The 20,067-nt window shown below is 40.9% G+C and overlaps 2 protein-coding genes across 13 annotated transcripts in view; both read right to left on the bottom strand.

Moving 5' to 3' along the window:
- Positions 1 to 7,799, bottom strand: part of ARHGEF28 (Rho guanine nucleotide exchange factor 28) — a 124,230-nt gene extending 116,431 nt beyond the window's left edge. For 3 of the 12 annotated variants that reach the window (XM_038125501.1, XM_038125500.1, XM_038125502.1), the window contains exon 1: positions 5,310 to 7,799. Coding sequence is in view for 5 of the 12 variants with exons in the window: in XM_038125492.1 (XP_037981420.1) it covers positions 2,637 to 3,231 (595 nt within the window). In the remaining 7 variants the exon portion in view is untranslated. Of the gene's footprint in view, positions 1 to 2,636; positions 3,554 to 5,309 lie in introns of those variants that run through there. The other 9 variants (XM_038125492.1, XM_038125494.1, XM_038125491.1 and 6 more) reach the window with 9 other exon arrangements.
- Positions 7,800 to 9,384: 1,585 nt separating this feature from the next.
- UTP15 (UTP15 small subunit processome component) lies at positions 9,385 to 20,022 on the bottom strand. The gene is made up of 12 exons (XM_038125507.1): positions 19,831 to 20,022; positions 19,415 to 19,507; positions 19,145 to 19,329; positions 17,818 to 17,996; positions 16,908 to 17,033; positions 16,102 to 16,237; positions 14,878 to 14,962; positions 12,742 to 12,891; positions 12,462 to 12,563; positions 12,132 to 12,265; positions 11,577 to 11,635; positions 9,385 to 11,083 (listed from the first exon to the last, which is right to left on the bottom strand). Exons 1-12 carry the CDS (start codon positions 19,918 to 19,920, stop codon positions 10,860 to 10,862), a joined length of 1,563 nt encoding a protein of 520 aa, XP_037981435.1. The 5' UTR covers positions 19,921 to 20,022; the 3' UTR covers positions 9,385 to 10,859.
- Between the last annotated feature and the right edge of the window lie 45 nt (positions 20,023 to 20,067).

Below are 20,067 nucleotides of genomic sequence, written 5' to 3'. Positions count from 1 at the left end.
CCTGAATTTATAGATTCCATCTGAGTTACGTTATGTTAGTACACTGAAGGCTCGCTCACAGCTTCCCCAGCACCAGGAACTACACTGCACAGCCATCAGGTCAAATGTGGTACAGAACATTCTTTTAAGTACAGATCTTTTTTCTGAACCTGACAAAAAGATCTTGGACAAAATAAATCAAAGGGAAAAAAACAGCCAGCTGAAAATGCATGTATAATAAATACTACATTCCCAAAGTCAGAGATTTAACTTTACAGCCAGGTTTTTGACAAGATCTTCCATTTTTCCAAGGGTCTCCTGAACATCTAGAGAATTGGGGAATAGGGAAGGGACAAAGCAGAAGTCTCAGCTCACAGCTTCACAAGCACATTCATTTACTGGCTTCTAACACTATTCAAACGGAGAGGTGAAATAAACCTTTGCCTATCATATTTATCATTAAGCAGTTTGCACTAGTGCTGACTACTTCACCAGACATTAGCTGCTCCTGAAGGCAACTGAACAGAAGAAATGCAGCTAACCACCTTTTAAAATGTCACTCTTCTCAACAATTTGAGACAAACAGAAGCTCAAATCTTCTTTAAAAAAAAATCCCCCATTCAGGGCTATTGAAATACCAAAATATATACAAATTAATTTGTTAAAAGCACAGCCATTTTGTGATCCTTAGAAGGGAATTCAAGAGTGTCCAAAAAAGGACAATACTTCTTCACCTTTAAAGAAAAGTTTTGGGTTTTAAAAAACAGAAAAAAATTCTCTTCTGACAAAAGCCAGCTATTGAGGTTGGCAAAATACATTCTTTATGTATTCCTGTATTAACCTTGTTAATGTAGTGTTTTCAATTCAACTAAAAAGAAAATGGGGCCTTAGAGTTTAGAAACCTTAAAAATGTGAAATGTGGGTTATACATCATCAAAAGACAAAAATAAAATCAAATGTATTACTAAGGTTACTCAAACAAATAAAATATGTTTGATAATGTTGTGGGACACCTGTCTTACCTCACTCCTTTTAACATCTGTTTTGAAAGAGACGGTAGCTTTAATTATGAAATTTTTAATGGCTTTACCATATACTACTCCCTAATTTGGGCACTGTGAACCCATGGGATCAGAGCAGCAGCAATCCCTTTAAATAGTTTATGCAGCACAATTGTACAGCTGAATGACAAGGTAGCAAAGAAACGGACCAGAAACTTTTGTTTCTACAAATACATTCAAATGAGGGCTCCAGTGCTATCTTGTGACACCTCATCATCCCTCAGGCTTGACCATCCACCAAACTGCTATAATTACCAAAGCAAGAAGTTATTCTATGTATTTAAAGATACTTTTGTAACTGGTATTCCGCCTTCATGGACAGCTAGAACTGCGCAACAAGCGCTACACTAAGAACCAGAAAAAAATTTTATACCAAAATTAATTAAACACAATTCTAATAATCCAAGAGTTCCACCTTATAGCCGTCTTTTAACTATTAATGTAGCTTGGTGTTATCTGCTTGTCTTAAAAATGCTAAGCCTGAAAGATACAACTCAATTAGTTGGTAGGAAAATCTGTAAGTTTTTGAAAATTCTGTAAATTATTGGCAAAAATGTCTAATTTGCAAGTTAATTGAGAAGGCCAGATGAGTTGCCTACTACCAAGATACACCTACACAATCACTTTTTTTGTTTCAGTTAATATTCAAATCCATGTGGAAAAACAAAAGCATTTAAGGAGTTCAATATTTCCACCAGAAGCTCTCCTGTCAATTTTTCATACCGAGTTTACAGAATACAGTTCCATCTTTACTTATGTGGAAAAATCCTTCTTAGTAAAATGCCCCCTGATATCCGATTTTCACAACGTGCATTTAAGAGCAAATGACTTCTGTAAAATAAAACATCTGGTAGATTTTCAGTAACATCTGTGTGCCTTAAAAGATTTATGAGAAGAACTTCATCCATTTTTGTATAAGGTCAGATACAGAGGCAGGAGTTAAGTCCCTAAAAATGAAGAAGGATTTTTAGAGCCTGGTACATCTCTAAGCTGTGCACAGCAGTGCCCCAACAAGAACTGCTCTGAAAGGTGTTTCTCAGAATTTTACTATTAGGAAAGCCCTCATTTCCTTGACACTCTTGGCTATTAAAAAAGTTAAGAGTAACGTAGTTAAAAACTTCTTTTGCTCTGTATGAAGAAGACAAGCACCTTTATGAATAAGACCAAATACCTTTTCCCCACCGAGGCAAAAACCAGGGAGGAAAAAAAAAAAAAATAAGAGCAGCTTTCATGGCAAAGTAGTGAACTTAAAACAGTACAACAAGCAACATCACGTATTTAAAAACAACAAGAACAAAGCTACAACAAAGCCCTACTCAAATCCCTCTCCGCCTTCTGGGGCTCTGAAGGCGAAAGACAGGGCACGCAAAGGCTTTGCGCGGACACCAGCGGAGCCCGCCCAGGCGCCCCGCGCACGGCGGCGCCGGTGCGCGGTCCAGGCCGGCGGAACATCGCCGCAGCTCCTCGGAGCTCGACGCTGCGCGCCCCGAAGGCTCGGGACAATCCACCGCTCCCCGCCCGGCGCAGCGGCCCCGGGGCTGTGGGGCAGCAGGTGCCGCGGGCCGCGCTCGCCCTCCGCGGCAGCGGCCGCCTTACCTACGCGTGGCGTCCCGGGGAGGCTCCGCCGCCGCCGCCGGGCAGGGAGGGAGGCGGTGCTGCCGAGCCGCCCGCGGGAGCGCTGCGGGACGCGCCCCGGCCGCGGATGCGCCGCCCCCGCCCCGGCAGCCCGCGGCAACAAAGGCGCTTTGTGACAGCCCCCGGCGATGGGAGGCTCTCGGGGAGCACACCCCGAGGCAGCCGCCGCAGGTCCTCGCCGGCAGCTCGACGGGACAGGGAATGGACGGCGGCAGCCCTGCGGGCACTGGTGCGCGGCCCCGACGGCGCCCCGGCCACGAGTCGGGGAGCCCGCGGCGCCCTCGGGACGGGAGCGCTGCCCTCTCCCGGCGGAGCGCGGGATGCGGGGCCGGGCGGGGCGCCCCGCTCCGCTCCCCTCTCCGGGCCGCGCTCCCGGCGCCGCCGCCGGCGCTGGGCAGGGAGCGCCCACGCAAGGAGTTGGTTGATCAGCTTGGTGCCCGGCCCTTCCACGCGTGTTTCGTGTTGCATAGTGCATAGACCCCGACAAACTACCACATCTTAACTTCTCAGCTGCCATGTATACATGATATGTAACTTCACGTGCCCTTAAAACCATTTAATGTTGACTCCTTAAGGCTTTTCTGACCACCTGTTTCACTGGTTAAGGTCAGGGAAGCACTGAAGGTGTGGGGTTATGAGTATCAGACTGGGGGTAGAAACCAAGAAAGTTTCTTCTTGCTGCACTTTAACTTAATTCATAACCTGTCTGCTGTAGATGGACAGCATATTTTCTTTGTAACAACAATGTTAGACTAATATTAAGCAAATTAGACTGCCGTAACAGAACAGAGGTCGAAAAGATACCTCCCTGTGAAAGATTAAATAGGATTTTCCTTCAGCCCAAAAGAGCTATCGGATAAATGAAGGAAAAATGTTAATTCTGTTTTCTACTTGCTGTTACCTATGGTTTAGGTATGGTTTATTTGATCTGTTCATTGCACCTGTTAAGTGCTGTTGGGAACCAATAAAGAAGCGATGTTGAACACAAAACCAAAAAAGGAGAAAGGTGAAAGGGGAGATGAAAGAAGGGTAGGCGGTGGGGAGAGACTGTTAAGTCCCTAAGTACCCAGCCAATGGGGAACGGGTCAGGGGAGGCCTCGAAAGGGTGTAAAAAGTTTGCCATTGAAGCCAAGTGTGTTGTGTTTTCATCTACGGGAGGAGGGGAACCTGCCTGACTCAACTAACTCGTTCATATGAATATTTTTGCTTTGAAGATGTGTTCCCCTCTCATTTCTGTGGAAAAGTGAGTTACTTCTCAAAACCCTAAAGGAGAGAAAGAAGCCAATAAAACCCCATTACCTTCCCGTGTCTTTCAGCAAGAACTTAATGGCTTTACATAGGTATGCGTTCCTTTCTAAAATTTGAAACTTTTAATTGTTTTTGCTTTGTGTGGCTGATCACATAAAAAAATCATCTGTGCAAGGAAGCAGGGACAAAATTACAGAGAGAAGCTACTGGTTTATGGGGTGATCAGGACTTTGAAAAGTTAAACTTGCCAGAAGGAAAAGAGGTACAGGTTGATGGGGTGCAGGCAGGTTAGGGATTGCTTGCAACCACCTTACAGCACCTTTCCTCTACATCCAGCCTCAGCATACTTTACTGGAAGCATAGATAAGGATTGCTTTACTTCAGATGCTACATTCACTCACCGCTGAATATAGCAAGCTATCCACCTGCATGTTATCCTACAAAAGAATACAAACATAGGCACATCTGCAGCAGCTGTAGACCTAGGATGTCAATGCCAAATACTGATAACTGAAAAAGATGCAAGAATTATTATCTAAAGGTTAATTTACATAGTTTCCATTGCAACAATATAATATTATTATAAGATACTGTCAGGCCTCAGTTTCAGAGGAAACCACCTCCTGCATTTCTATCATGCAAATAAGGACTTAGGCAAGCTTTTTGTATGTGTTGGGATTATTTAGCAAAACTTATGACAAGTAAATTTTTATAAATCACATTCAAGTAACAAAGGAAAAAAATATACACTGCAGAGACTGTCTTCTGATTCATAAAACATCGAAGCATCTATCAAATTACTGTTGCCTAGGGCTTCTGTGTCACTGGGTCATGTTACTCAGTTTTTCACAATGTGCCATATGGTTTCTGCTTGAATATATTGGCTATTTAAACAGCTGAAGGAAAAGAATCTTATTTGACAACTACTATCTTAATTAATAAGGTTTTGAATGTTTAGATGAATGCTTAGCTTTCAACACACACACATAAAGTAATGTTACAAAATGGAAAGTATCATCAGCAAGGAGGCAGTGAGGTATTTTCTTGAGCTTAGTAGTATTATTACTACTTAGTACTTGCTTACTACTACTCTTCCTACTTCTCCTCCTCTAACTCCACCCTGCTCCCCAAGTGCCACAGCTTGGAGAAACCTCCCCAAGTGAACTTACATGCACTGGCTTTCCATCATTAATTAGATGGTTGAGCTTGACATAAAGGAAAATTAAATTTGTCAAGGAGGACCTTCCCCTCATGAGCCCTTGCTGATCAATGACAGCATTGTCACACCATTGTTTTTCAGTAACTCCTGGATTACCTTGGTAAAATTATCCATAATTTTACCAAGCACAGCAGTGAGACATAATAATTACCAACATTCCTTCTCACCTTTCTTGCAAACTGAGACAGTATTTGCCACTTGAAGTAGATTGGGACCTTTCCAGACTCCCAAGGTAGTTGAGTAGTATGGGAGAGATCCTGCAATAACATCAGCCACTTCTTTCAGTACTCTGAGATGAATCTCATCAAGGCCCATAAATTTATACACATCCAGCTGAAGAAGCCTCAGACAAGTTCAGAGTCAGCTGGGGAGTTCATTGTCCCTCTAGTCATGGCCTTCTTGGAGACACCTCTGTGGATCCACAGCCTATGACCTGTGTTGGAGACAGAAGTGAAGAAGGCATTAAATGCCTCTGCTCTGTCTACATCCCTATTTGTGAGGTAACTGGCCTCATCAAATAATGGACCAGTTATCTCTGATTTTCATTTTTTACAAGTTTGCTTCACTTTCTTATATTTTAAACACTCTATAGCTTAATCATAATGTTAGACGACAAGAATTTAAGTATTTTCCAAAATACTAAAAGTTTTCATGTCATTAGTTACTCAGCCTTGAACAACTAGAACAATACAACTTAGTAAATTCTAGCAGCATGGTCTTCAAGCCTATCTGTTGTACCCTCAAGAAATTAGAATGTATACATGATATAGCTATAAAAGTTTCACTTCTTGGCAGAATTAGTCCAGGGAAGATACCACCATCTTTGTCAGGGAATGTTCAGTTGAAGCCTTGATAAAAGCAGCAAAATGACCAACCACCTCATCTCTCTATTTCTCCCATGTAATTCAGATGCCTCAACACAGGACAGGGAAGTTTTAATTCACTATTCTTTTTGAATTCCAGTCTAATTCTGGTTGCATTTGTTTAAAAAAGGCTCTTTTCTGGTTACACACTATGCTCCTTAGCCACAAGAATACTCAGGGATAAGGATGTATTCCTTCTTCACAACAAAGAGCTGCAAGAATGTTCCATATGAAAAGTACATTAAAAGAATAATAAAAGACGCTTTTTGTCTGTAACTGCTCTGCAGCAAGGTAATTTATTAACTATATTTCAAAGACAACTCAACCTGGCTATTTCCAAATGACCTACAAGTCAAGGATGATGCCATGTGCAATAAATGCTCTCTTTCCCATATAAGCAGATTAATATTCTTTCCCAAAACAGGACAGCCAGCACTACTTCCCCTGCAATACAGTGCATTTTAACTATTTTAAGTATTCCAGTTTATTACATTCCATCTAATACTTAAAAATACTAGATTCTGGGGCATAAGATAATGCACTGCTGGAAAAATAACTACATTTTCATATAAATAAATTACTTTTTAACTTGTAGAACCAAAGTATGTATGTTTGGCACTGCTGTAAAGCATTTCAAATATTCACCAGCACAAGAGACCACTACAAACTCTTACCTGGAACTTTTTTTCCTATTTTATTCAAGCGGCAGCCTACTTCAAAAAGAAAATAAAAAAGCTTCATTGTATTGTATAAAGTAAAGCTTTAATCTTGTAATTAAATAATATCAGAAAATGAACAGCTGGCTCTACACTGGTAATAATAGTATCTTTTCCTAGCTCCTCTGTAACTTAGTTATGTCAGTATTGAAGAACTTCCATAATGTAAAAAAATCTTATTAAATGGGAAAAAAGAAGCTATTATTTTTCAGAACAAAAACTAACATTCACAAAGAACAGATATGTCTGGCAAGTTTGTCACCTGAACAAATACTAGATTTCAATGCAGAGGTAGGAAATCCAGTGGAGTTTAAAATACAACTGGTTAATCATTCCAAATGTCTTCCAAATTTCATTTTACTAGTCTTCTTAGACACCAAGATCTTAAATGGCATTTGAGTTTTCGTATTTTCATTCCATTTTGATTTGTGTAGAGAATATCTCACATTTGTTTCCACATCTACTTTGGCAAATTCACTTGGAAGAAAACATGAATAGCAAATGTTGTAATTCATCAAATTGCCATAAGATGCAGATACATAGAATAAATTGGGTTGGAAGTTGGAAGAGACCTTTAAAGATCATCTAGTTGAACACCTTGCAATAAGCAGAGCACTCCTTCAACTAGATCACATTGTTCAGAGCCTCATCTAACCTGACATTGAATGCTTACAGGCATGGAACAATTACCAATTCTAGGCAACCTGTTCCAACATTTCACCAGCCCCATTGTAAAGAACTTCCATTTACATCTACACTTTACATTTTAACCATTACCCCATGTCCCATCACAACAGGGCCTACTAAAAAGTCTGTCCCCATCTTCCTTATCAGCTTGCACCAAGTGCCAAAAAAAGCCAAGTAATGTCCCTCTGGAGCCTTCTCTTCCCCAGGCAGAGTAACCCCAAGTCTCTCAGCCTGTCCTCTTAGGTGAGGTGCTAGTTTCCTGATTACCTTCATGGCCCCCTCTGGACTTGCTCCATCTCCTTGTCCTTCCTGCGCTGTGACCCCAGAGCTGATGCAGCCCTGCAGGTGGGGTCTCAGCAGAGCAGAGCAGAGGGGCAGAATCCCCTCCCTGGCCCACACTGTTCTGGATGCAGCCCAGGACACGTGTGGCTCTTTGGGCTGGGAGTGCCCATGGCTGGGTCATGTCCAGCCTCTCAGCCACCAGCACCCCCAAGCCCTTCTGGGCAGGGCTGTTGTGATCTGCCCATCCCCAGCCTGTGCTGGTACCAGGGTTGCTCTGACCCAGGTGCAGCACCTTGCACTTGGTCCTGTAGAACCTCATGAGGTTCACATGGGCCCCTCTCCAAGTCTGTCCAGATCCCTCTGAACGGCAGTCCCACCTTTCACGTGTGTTAGGTGCACCACTTGACTTGGTGTCATCAGCAAATCTGCTGAGGATCCCACTGTCCATGTGATTGATGAAGATATTTAATGGTACTGGTTCCAAGATGAATTCCTAAGGGACATTGCTGACATATCTCTGATCTCCAACTGGACATTGAGCCCTTGACCATTACCCTCTGGATGCAAACAACCAACCAAATTCTCATCCACTTAAGAGTCCAACCATCAAAGCCATCTCTCTCTATTAGTCTAATGTTTTCCTATGCTTCTGCTAGCCACACATCAAACTTTAAAGCCCCGAAATGGATACATAACAATGGCATGAATACTGTCAGTAAGGACTAAGAGTATGTTTTATGTCAAGGTTAGTGGTTTTCAAGCCATAGGAAAAAAACTATGCTGCCAAGAGAAATGTGCTCCTTCAAGCAATACCAGTTCACAGAATAAGGAGGCTCCAAGAAAAGCCTCCCCTCCCATCCCCAGTCCCACAAATTAATTCTGTGTGAAATCTAAGTGATACTGCCTGATTAAGTCATACAATTAAAAGAAGTACACTGATTTCCTAAAAGGTAGAAGAAGTTCTCAGTCTATTAAGACAAACAAAATAAAAAACAAAAACAGTTAAGTAAGCAGCTAGAAAACTAGAAGTTTGAAGTTTGCTCCTCACCATTACCTGCCATCATTCTAAGTATTCAAAACCAGTAACAGTAGTACTCAGGAACATACATTGCTCACATCACAATTTAAGGGCAGACCTAACAGCACTCCATGCTTTTCAGTCACAATTGTTAAGATTTTAGGTAGAACTTGGGAAGTTCAAAATTGTTCTAGCTATTTCTACCACTGATATCTGCCTTTCAATATCTTAAAGGAGCAAATTAATTTTGCAAGAAATTCCTATTACATACCAAATTCCAGGCCTGGGGGGAGAATTCAAGCCATTGAACAGGTTAAGAACAAAGTCCTACCCTAATGTCATACGACATGTAGTCAACATACTCATGTACTCATGCACACCTCTTTCCATTGTATACATACTGATCCAATCCTGCTTGAAGTTAAAATAAACCATTACCCTAGCATTCACACAATAGATTCAAATTCCACCTACTGCACATTGAAAGTGACAGAATTATATAAAAATTGAGTTTCGATATTTAACTTGACATTTTTTCAGTCAGTACAGTAATTTAATTCAAATTATTTCCCCTTTAGAAATATTACCTATTTTTTAGAAAATTGTAACTCATAAGTACATACGCATCATTACAAAAAAGTAAACTAAACTTTTTCAATATACCTAAGCATTCACTTCTTGAGTCATTCTGCTGTGCACTGTGATTTCATGAAAATCTTAAATGGAGATGAAGCAGGGAGAGAAAAAACAATGTAATCAAGTGTTATTGAATGTGTATGCTGTTTTCTTTGTATTTTCAAGGATGTGAGATTGGATATTAACTTTAAATAAAGACAGTGACACATCAAAATTACACAAACATCAATTATTTTCTGGTAAATAAAAACTGAAAATTGTTGACTGCTGACAGCACTGGACACAGAACTGTAGTGGGTTGGTGCTGGCCACACACCAGACAGGCACCAAAGCCCCCCACTCCTCTGCAGCTGGACTGGGCAGAGAAAATGTAATGAAGGATTCATGGGCTGAGGTAAGGAGTGGGAGAGATCACTCACCAAACACCATGATGGGGAAAACAAGCTCAACTAAGATACATTCATTACATTTATTACTAAACAAAATTAGAGCAAGACAATGAGAAGTAAAATAAACCCTTAAAAACACCTTCCCCTCACCCCTCCCTCCTTCCCAGTTCTACCTCCTCCCCCAGTGGCACAGGGAGACAGGGAATGGGGGTTCATGACCCGTGGCTTCTCCCACTGCTCAGGGAGAGGAGTCCTCCCCCTGCTGTACTGTGGGCTCCTCCCCCGTGGGAGACAGATCTCCATGAACCTCTCCATGGGGTCCATCCCACAGGCAACAGTCCTCCCCAAACTGGTGCAGTGTGGTCACTCTTCCACGGGTGCAGTCCTCCAAGGACAGGCTGCTCCAGCCTTGGAGCAGGGCCCCTCTCTCCATGGGCCTCCCACGGGGTCACAGCCTCCTCCAGGCCTCCACCTGCTCCAGCATGGGCTCCTCCATGGGCTGCAGGTGGATCTCTGCATTCCCCAGGGATCCCCATGGGCTGCAGGGGCAGGGCTGTCTCACCATGGGCTGCAGGGGAATCTCGGCACTTGGAACATCTGCCCCTCCTTCTTCACTGACCTCAGTGTCCACAGGGTTGTTCTTCTCACATGTTCCCACTCTGCTCTTCTCTGGCCACAATTACAAATGCACAATAACTTTGTTATCACCATTTCTAGTTGGCCCAGCCTTGGCCAGCAGCATGTCCATCTTTGGAGGAACCAGGGATTAGTTCTGCCAAACATGAAGGAAGCTTCTGGCAGCTTCTCACAGAAGCCACCCCTGCAGCCCTGCTGCTACCAAATATGAAGCCATGTAAATCCCCATGTAAAGGTAAGAAGTTATTTAACTCTGAAATAAAACTTTAAAACTAAACTGTTTGAGAAATATTGCAGGGACAATCTTGAAAATGTCCTCTATCTTCAGTATCAGGCCTATTCAGCAACACAGTTTAAAAGACAGAACTTCAACATAGAGAGGATTATTTTGAAAGTCACTATTATAAGAAGTGAAGGAGTCGCTATTATAAGAAGGAGAACAGGTCATGTCTTTCAAGTTCACAATCGTGCCAATTTGTTCAGATGGGTGTCAGTAACTCCTATTTGTTTCAATGATCTCCGTGACACCATTACTTTTGTTCTCTTCTAGACACGTATCTCTTTTCTTAGTAAAAGTAGCAAACAGTGTATCCATCATTCCTAAAACTTCTAGTAGCTCTTCTTGATAGTCAATTTCTTTTCCGATAGCTTGCTGGAGTTTCAAGAATTGTTTATCAACTATTGCTGACTGCCCAACCACAGGCTGATAAATGTCTGTAAAGAAAAATATCAGTTAAAAATCCATGGATGGATAAAAAGGCAAAAATTATATTAGCCAGTTAGGGATACATTTAAGGATTCTAGAAGAAGTCCAACATTCAGAAAAAATAATGTTGTCTGTTCTGAAAGCACAGGTTGTATGTACTTACAGTAGCAGTATGCCAAACTAACAGAAGTTTTTAGAACATCAAATATTATTTTTACCTCACTAAATAAGAGGAGGCTATTTGTCTTACATCAACACAGAAACATGAAGTATCAAAGGTACTTAGATACCACGAGGAGCTTCCTGCAGCCTATGCAAATCAAATTCTGACTGAGGTCAAAGTTATCTGGAAATATCTCTTTTTTGGATCATTCTCTTGACACTAAGCCCACACATATAAACAGAGCAATTAAGGTTTGGTTTCTTAAAAATGTAGCACTTTCAATCTAATTTGCAAGCTAGCTATATATGGCTTTGAGAATCTTTTTTGTATTGTCTTACCAGTGATCATATCGGCAACAATCACCAGCACAGGAGTAAATCTAGGCTCAATCACACGCCTGCAAAATTAGAAGACATTCTTATTTTACTGGTTTTGTCAACTTGCTCCACCACCAACAAGCAGCTTTCTCACATAGGCATACAGACAAATTTTTCTTGACGAAGAGACATCACAGAACAGCAGTCAGAGATGCAAGTCAAAAAAACCCACACATGTGGTATTTATCCTCTTCCTTTTAGGAAGCCAGTGGTGGGTGGAGGAGTGTCAAAAAGCCTTGAGTACATAAAAATACAAATTTCATCAAGGAGACAGAAAATAACAGACTAAAGGTAAAGTGTCTGGCAAAGAAGTAGAACAGCTCATCAGCAAAACCATTCTGTGCTAACAGGTAAACTGTTTCAAACTTATCCCAAAACCTTGGTATTGGAATGCAAAAGGCACATGAGATTTCAGAAGTACCAGTGTTCTACCAGTGATCTGTTGAAACTCTGTGTCAAGTTATTAGGAAACAGAAGTGTCAAAATAGTCACATGAAGCTCTTGTTAAAATAATACCTTGCCACGAAGGTAAGCAGGAGATTAACTTGCTTCTCATCTCGGCCTGCAAGTGCACTTCTCAGTGTTCCTCTGCGATGTAGTTCCTGCATAACTGCAACCGTGACTTCAGGGGTATGAAGCATGATGGGTGGCTGGACACATACAAGAAGAGTTTAGTACCAAAGCAACATCTTTGCACACAACACTGGTGTCAGCAAAAACCAAAATGGAACCCAACTTGGACTCCTGTTGAGTTATACACTAAAATAAAATTAGTATGACACAGAGGGAAAATTAACATCAGGTAACAGCACAAAACTCTGACAAGAAGAAAAACCAATGCCTCACCTCCAGTACTGCATCAAGAGCCTTGGAAGACTGAAAGCTCCTCAGCAGCTTATCATATTTTCTCAAAACACGTTTTACAGGTTTACTGACACAGAAATCTTCCTAGAATTCAAAGAAAGCGTTCAGAGTAAGACAAATACACAGACACTCACATAATGGATTTGATACATTACCATGAATAATTTCATATATTCCCTCCCTTCCCTTTCTCCAATTTAGCAATTCAAATAAACCAATTTTTCAGAAATGTTTCAGCACATATTTTCTTACCACATCATACCTGTTTTGGCATGTAACTTCTTCCTTTCACATAGGTTCTATATGCTGGTTGTCTCTTCTTTTGAGAGTTTTCACTCTTTTCTTCTGGTTTTCTGTGTTTAACATTTAGCACCCCATTGGTCATGCCTACAACTATGGTTTCATCCTCAGGCTAGCACAAAGAAATCACAGAGTTAGGACCAAGTGTTTTATTTGTGCTCTATCATGCATGTATGTGCTCCATCATACACATTTTTATAGTTTTATGTTTCATGACAAGGTTCAAATCACAGTATCATAGATTACTTAATGTGGAAGGCACCTCTTTGAGGTTCCACGATTGAATACTTTGATCAAAGCAGGGACAGCTTCCAGACTATGCTCATAAGCGACATTATAGATTGACTAGTGAATAAAGCTCAATTATGCATAACACCCTTCTGTAACTGTAAGGTTTTGTTTTTTCCAACAGCATACAAGTACCTTTGGCTATTAGGTACCATACAGGAGGCATGAAGAGAACCTGTGAGAAAGCAAAGCTATCATGGAACAGCAGGATTTTGAGAAACAACTGAAAGTTGTTCAAGACACCAGTCATTGGTAGATGTAATTTCACTTATATAACTAAGCTGGTATAAATTTCACCCAGAAAAATTGTGGATGCCCTTGAAGTGTTCAAGACAGGATGGGGCTTTGAGCAACCTGGTCTAGCAGTGTCCTTGCCCATGGCAGGGGGGCTGAAACTAGATGACCTTTAATAGCCCTTCCAACCCAAGCCATTCTATGATTATATTATATAATAGAAGCCTACAGAATTATGACAGGAAGAGATGAAGATCAGCTGATGAAGGGCTCATTTAAGAGCATCAATTGAAGGTTTTGAAGATTCAAGTGGAACAATAGGGAGCAATTCTTCACACAAGTATCAGAAATGTGGAACTCCTTATCAAGGAATCTAGGCAAGGTTTCAAGTTTAATCAAGCTCAAGGAGAGATTGAACAGGCTTATGCAATAGTAATTCATTGAATTACACTGAAACTACACTTCAATGAGTTCATTTCTCATCTGAAAATGGAATTTTGGAGAATATCAACACACTTGCCCTGTGTTTAGTTTTCTATACATATTTCCTTATGGCTGGCTACAGCTGGAAGCAGCGTCTGGAATTAGACCCACCTTTGATTTGACTCAGTAAAGGTATTATAATGTTCCCATATGACCATTTAAAATGCAAACGGTTTAGTCATCAGAAAACAAGATTATGCTTCAAAAGATGTATTAAATACACTCTATAGATGTTAAACTACAGATATTGCATATTTTGCAGATGCCATAGGGTCTTAAAAGGCTATGGATTCTTTACTTCAAAAGAAAAAAAATCCAAGTTTATTTTAGCTCAGCTCCCTAGGTAATACAGTAGGAAATTAAGACACTCCCCACACATACCTTCCCCTACATTCCAGCAGAGCAGGACAATAGTAAAGTAGCAAAGGTAGTAAAGATCCCTCACAGGCCCATTCACATGTCCTTCAGAGGCTACATAAGGGGGTACTACATGACAACAGTATTGCTTAAAAACTGTTGCTAGCCTCCAAATTTCTGGCCAGCAGATAATTTATCCACTGGAAATCAAGTGCTTCTGAGAAGTAAGAGTCTCTGCTGTCTGCTTCCAAGGCATGCCTTGACAAACAAATTTGTTTACGCTCACAGCCTTCTTCTTTCTTCCTCAGGCCAACCTGACACCACCTTTTAAATCAAGTTCATACCCTATTCTGAATTTCTCAACAAATTAACTACTTTTTTTTTTTATTGCTGCCATGCGAAAGGACTCAGCATTCCAGAATAGCAAAAGGTGAGTACAATCCTCTTAAAGTCAAAGGACCTCCCTTCTAAAGTGAATACTTTCCCTATCATGTACACTGTCATTCATAAACACAAGACATTGCATTGATCTAGTCAGGTAACATGGTATTTGAATCTATTATGTTTAAAACCTCTTAGTGTTTGTTACTCAGGAGAAACATATTCAACCCTACTTTGCTCGTATAGCATTCTTCTGGAACACCCAATAGCCATGAAAGCAACAATTATTTATTTTAGTGACTTAAAAGGTACCAGGAATTCACTTCTAGTCTAGGAAGGCTTTTAATGCACTTACTGACAAAGCAAGACTGAGGATGGATGTTGCATAGTTGAAGCTGTGGACCACTTTGTAGGATGTAGTACTGTAGATCTTTACATGCCTACATAGAAGAGCAAGGATAAAAAATTGTTAGTAGAGATTTACTGTAGTCACCTTACAGGAACTTCATCACTCTCATCTTCAGATCATTCAAGGAAACTGAGAATTAATACAATGCATTCCTCAGACTACCACTGAGCTTCTTAGGTATCACTCTTGCAACAGCAACGTTCTGTTAAAAGGTATCCACAAGTCAAGTCAGGAGTGCTCTTTACCTCAAAAAAAAATGAAAATGGGGCGAGAACAGAAGAAGAAATTGAAGGCAGGCATAGTGATTATTTGAATTCAGAAATGTGTATTAGGAAAACACTAAGACAGCATCTCTTCAAATTTGTTCTTAAATTTTAAATACAAGCTCTACTAGCAATATCTGGGAGTAAATCCACAGATACCCTTGTATCCAGCTGCCCCTTAAGGATTTGGCTGGAAGCATAAAATATTTAACGAATTGCAAAACAAAATATTTTCTTACAAGGGCAAAAGCTAGTGTTATGTAATTGTAAAGCCTGAGGCAGCCTAGGAAATACAGGAGGGAGGAGGAAAACAGATCCACTATCATTTCACATCACTATATATTTCTAATGTCTAACATCTCAGACACAAGACACCAACTACCAGTACTCATCAACTGAAACCAAAGAAAAAAAGCAAGGAGGTCAGGTTCACAAGCACTCTTGGGTACAAGAAGCAAAAGCAGAGAGACACAAAACCCAGGCTTTTAAAAAGTGAACACTAGTACACTTTCAGATATTTAAATTGTATTAAAGTTAAGAATAGTTAACTTCCAAAGACTGGAAAGGTCAGTTTAGAGATTTAAAAAACTGAACACTTATTCAGAAGTTTCCCATATGTATTCCCATATGGCACACACAATCCATATTGATATTCAGATTAGTGAGAGGAAAAGGGTAAATTGTATCATAGAATCATAGTACAGTTTGAGTTGGAAGGAATCTTTTAAAGCCCATTTAGACCAAGGCCCCTGCAAAAGCAGGGACAGCTTTGCAGTAGTTACCTTGGCCCCAAAACATACTCTCAAATAAAACCCAAAAACCCCACAGAGGTTAACAGTGACGTGAAATAATACCTTTCAAAGAAAAAAAAGTCCTAAAGAATAAGGAAGCCACAAAATATACCAACCTGTCAAGGGATCCTGACAATAACCTTTGTCCAGAGCTGTTCAGGCACAAACAAGTCACAGTTTTATGGTGATTTTTAAGTGAAACTAGTAACTGTCCACCTTTTAGTACATCCCAAACTTTGACATATCGACCTCCTGTGAAGAGGAAGCACACAAAACACATGCATGTATATACTTATGCTTCTCTGAAGAAGTTTTCACAGAGTGATGCAGTTTTCTTCACAAGTACCTTTACCTCTTAACAGTCTTCTGTACCTACTCACCATCCTCTTCCATTCTGTCTCCTGGCACAAGCCTGCTCTTCTTTCAGGCCATTCTGAATGGACCTGAATGATTCATCCATTCTCCAATCATACTCATTACCAAAACAGAAAAAAAAATCTTTAAACTATGGGGTTATAGTACCTCTGATGGAATAGCAACAGGAGACTAAAAAGGCTTGTCAACATGATGAGAAAGACAGTTCCATCCTTTCAAAACCTAAGTATGTTAATTCCTTCACTTTAGAAGTGGGCCAATTAGAGTCTCCATTTTGTTATTACAAATTATTTTGGGGGCAGAAGGGAAGTGGAAACAACAAGAATATTAAAACAAAGACAAAAAGGAAAGACCCCTAAGACCCTCCACGTTTATGTGGCATCCACCACATAAAAGCAGATTCCTACAGAAGATGCTTAAAAAATCCAATTATTACATCACTTACCACTTCATTATCAAACTAAAACAGCACACAAAAAGCAAGTAGCTGAAGTATTCCTCAAAAAAGGACCTCAGAAAAGATATTTATTTGATTTTATAGAATTACCTGCAGATACTAGAAGTCCACCAGATGGAAAGAGAAGCACGCTCTCCACAGGATGGCCATGCTCTATCGTCATGACACTACTCTTTGTTCGTGCATCAAACAGTTTCACAGTGTGATCATAGGAACCTGCAAACATCAGCATAAATCAGTTTCATAATTTCAACTAGTTCAGGAACTAAAACAGCTGTGTCCTATCATCTAAAAGAGCTCCTGACTAATAGCAATAGTTTTAAATTATACATGTAAAAACATCATCTTGTGATTTACCTTGATTAGTTATAGATAGCCTTAGGGCAACAAATTTCTAATTCTAGCCCTAGATACATGTCAGTCTGTAAAAGTAATTTGTTTTCATTTCATTTCACTTCCATGAATGAAGTGTACTTACAATAATAAATATCAAGCAACCTGACCAAACCTAGCTTCTTGTGCCTCATGAAAAAAGGAATACTAGGGGTTTTTTTCACAGTTTTCCACAGATTGATACAAAGCTACTGCTAGGAAAACCAAAAGCAACTGGTTCCAAGTAACTCCACATGACCTCACATTATTGAGTGTGCCAGTTATGGGCTGTACAAACTAGTCCTGCTCCAGAAACTTGGTACAACATTTCAGTCTCGCCCAGCCAAAGGATACATTCACAGTTATTTTCTTTCACAAGTTCTGTTAACCCTAACAGACTAAACCATAAAGATGTTAAAACTCAGTTCCTGCAGTTTCCCCTAGAACTTCAGTGTCAAGCTCAAAAAGCAAGCAAGAAAATGAAACAATAAAGTAGGCATTGCACAGGCAGACTCATCCTTCATGACTACAATACAATAAATGTGACCTTACTGTATCAAAAAACTATCTTTCAGCATTTTTCTTCAATTCAATCCAAAAGAAGTATAAATAAAAAATAAAACCAAACCTGTTATGAAGACATCTACATTCACTTTACTGGCACAACCACATCTCACATAGTCAGTATGTTCACTGTAAGAGATGATTTCTGTGGCACTTGGAATATCCCACAGTTTTGATGAATAATCATCACCACCAGAAAATATTCGATATTTATCAGACAGGAATCCGACCAGATGAACTGGCCTAAAAAACAAAGTCCACAACACCCAAAGTTAAAATACATTCATGTTTCTAGAAGAGTTAGTTTGTATGAAGAGTTTATTAAAGTATTCTAGCCTAGAAGTGCAGTGTTTAATATCAGAACGTACAAAGCCTCACTTTATAACAGCAAATTTCTAGTATGGCTGCTTTGAACAATCTTCTTGCCCTTTAAAATCACTATTGAAGTCTTTATTATCACTGTAATATCCCAACAGGTGTTGGCAGAACACATAGGTAGGCAAATGCAGGTGTGCACAGGTATGCAGTTAACCTAGCCATTAGAACACCCAATCAGCCAACAGACCTCAAACAGAAACACTCTCAAGGTCAGTCTGGGTATTTCCCACTCAAAGGGGGATTCTTCTTGCTCTACGTAGATAAAACACAAATTGCTTTTTCATAGCACAGAAGTCTGTTGAAGCATTACCACTGTCTTCTCCTCACTGATGCATCAGAACTCCTAATTTCTTCCTCACCCTGCGCTACCATTATGCACTTTTTCAGTTTTGTTTTTGGAACTTTTTAAGGAATTCCTTCTTTTACTGGCATATTTCTTCATTTTTTTTTGTTTGGACATATTTTAGAACTCTTTTCCTACCAGCATCAAATAAGATGCACTTATCAATGCAATCTACTCACAAGACAGTATCTACACAAAATATTAAGAGACACCTATACGAAAGAGAAAATGTATTTACTTTTCTATATACTTGATTCATATTTAGTTTTATTTTAAAACTCACTCCAATTTTAAATTTAACTTAAATCTACTTTTCAGTAAGATCTACAACAGACAGTCAAAAGCAACGTAAATCAGTTCTACTCAGATTTTGAGCAGCACGTGAAGCAGACATACGACTCCAATCGAACTCAGTAAATACTGAATATTGCTGAGGCACTTGAACGGGTCGCCCAGAGAAGATGGGGATGCCCCTTCCATGGCAGCATTCAAGGTTAAGCTGGATGGGGCTCTGAGCAACCTGGGCTAGCAGTAGGTGTTCCTGCCCTGTGGCAGAAGGGGTGGGACAAGACCATCTTTAAGAAACCATGCGGTCTGCGATGAGCATGCGGTGCGCAAATACAGCACAGACGCTTTCCCGCGCCAACAAAACAAACCAATTCGGCCTTACTTGGTGTGACCCTCGAACTGCCTGAGCGGTGCTTTGCCGCTGACGTCGAAGAGGCAGATGCTGCTGTCCTCGCTGCCGGCGGCGAGCAGGCGCCCGTCGTCCCTGTAGGTGGCACAGTACGGCGCGTCCCGGAATCGAGAGAACGTCTTGATGGGCTCCTGGGAGTATCGGCCATAGATGTGGATCTGCCAGAACGACAGGGCATTACCATCGCCTGGTGTCACACCAGCTGAAGAGCAGCAGCATAAAAGCCTCAGCAAAGCCACTCACCCTCGAGGATGCTGTGACAGCGTAGTTGTACGGTGGGACTGGAGAGAAGTGAATTTTATTTACTGCACCGAATTCCTTTATCTGAACAGGCGTCTAAAACAGTTGTGATAAAGACCGTTAAAAACACATAAGCACACCATCGAGTATGAAAAGAGAAAAATAAAAGTTATTTTTGGAATATTTTTATTTAGAATCAAAATTATTTTTAGGTACAATGATAGTGAGTTTCACTTCTGATAGGCTACTCCCGCTCTTTTAATTTTTTTACAATTCACGCATTACAACTTACAACTAACTATGCTTTGAACTTTAAAACTAACTCATACGCGTTGAAAAAAAAAATCATAATTGCACGAAAGTAGTAAAATATGGCATTCTGGGGCAGTAACTGCGACTGTTGGGCCGCTTCCCCCTACCTTGTATCCCCGCCAGTACAGCGTGTCCTGCGTGATCCTCTCGCCGAGCCTGGGGCACGCCTGGACGGCCACAGGCTTGTAGGCGGCCATGGCGCGGGGCCGGGCCCGGGCTGCCGGCGGAGGCTCGGGGCACGCGACACGCCGCGCGGCCGCGAGGAGACAGGGCGGCAGCACCGGCAGCGCGTCATCAGAGCGCGCCCCTCGCCGGCCAATCGGCGGGGCGGCGAGGCCGCACTT

This window comes from Motacilla alba, chromosome Z, assembly GCF_015832195.1.
Source record: "Motacilla alba alba isolate MOTALB_02 chromosome Z, Motacilla_alba_V1.0_pri, whole genome shotgun sequence".
Lineage (NCBI taxonomy): Eukaryota > Metazoa > Chordata > Aves > Passeriformes > Motacillidae > Motacilla > Motacilla alba.
This window is presented reverse-complemented; position numbering and strand designations above follow the sequence as displayed.

What these genes read in the sequence shown, in the direction of transcription:
- UTP15 (XM_038125507.1), bottom strand. Translation starts at nt 19,920, where the DNA reads ATGGCCGCCTACAAGCCTGTGGCCGTCCAGGCGTGCCCCAGGCTCGGC. An exon ending in TTGTCAGGATCCCTTGACAG is followed by an intron (nt 14,963 to 16,101) that starts GTTGGTATATTT and finishes TCTTCTATGTAG; the next exon opens with GCATGTAAAGATCTACAGTA. An exon ending in CTCTTGATGCAGTACTGGAG is followed by an intron (nt 12,266 to 12,461) that starts GTGAGGCATTGG and finishes GTATGTGTCCAG; the next exon opens with CCACCCATCATGCTTCATAC.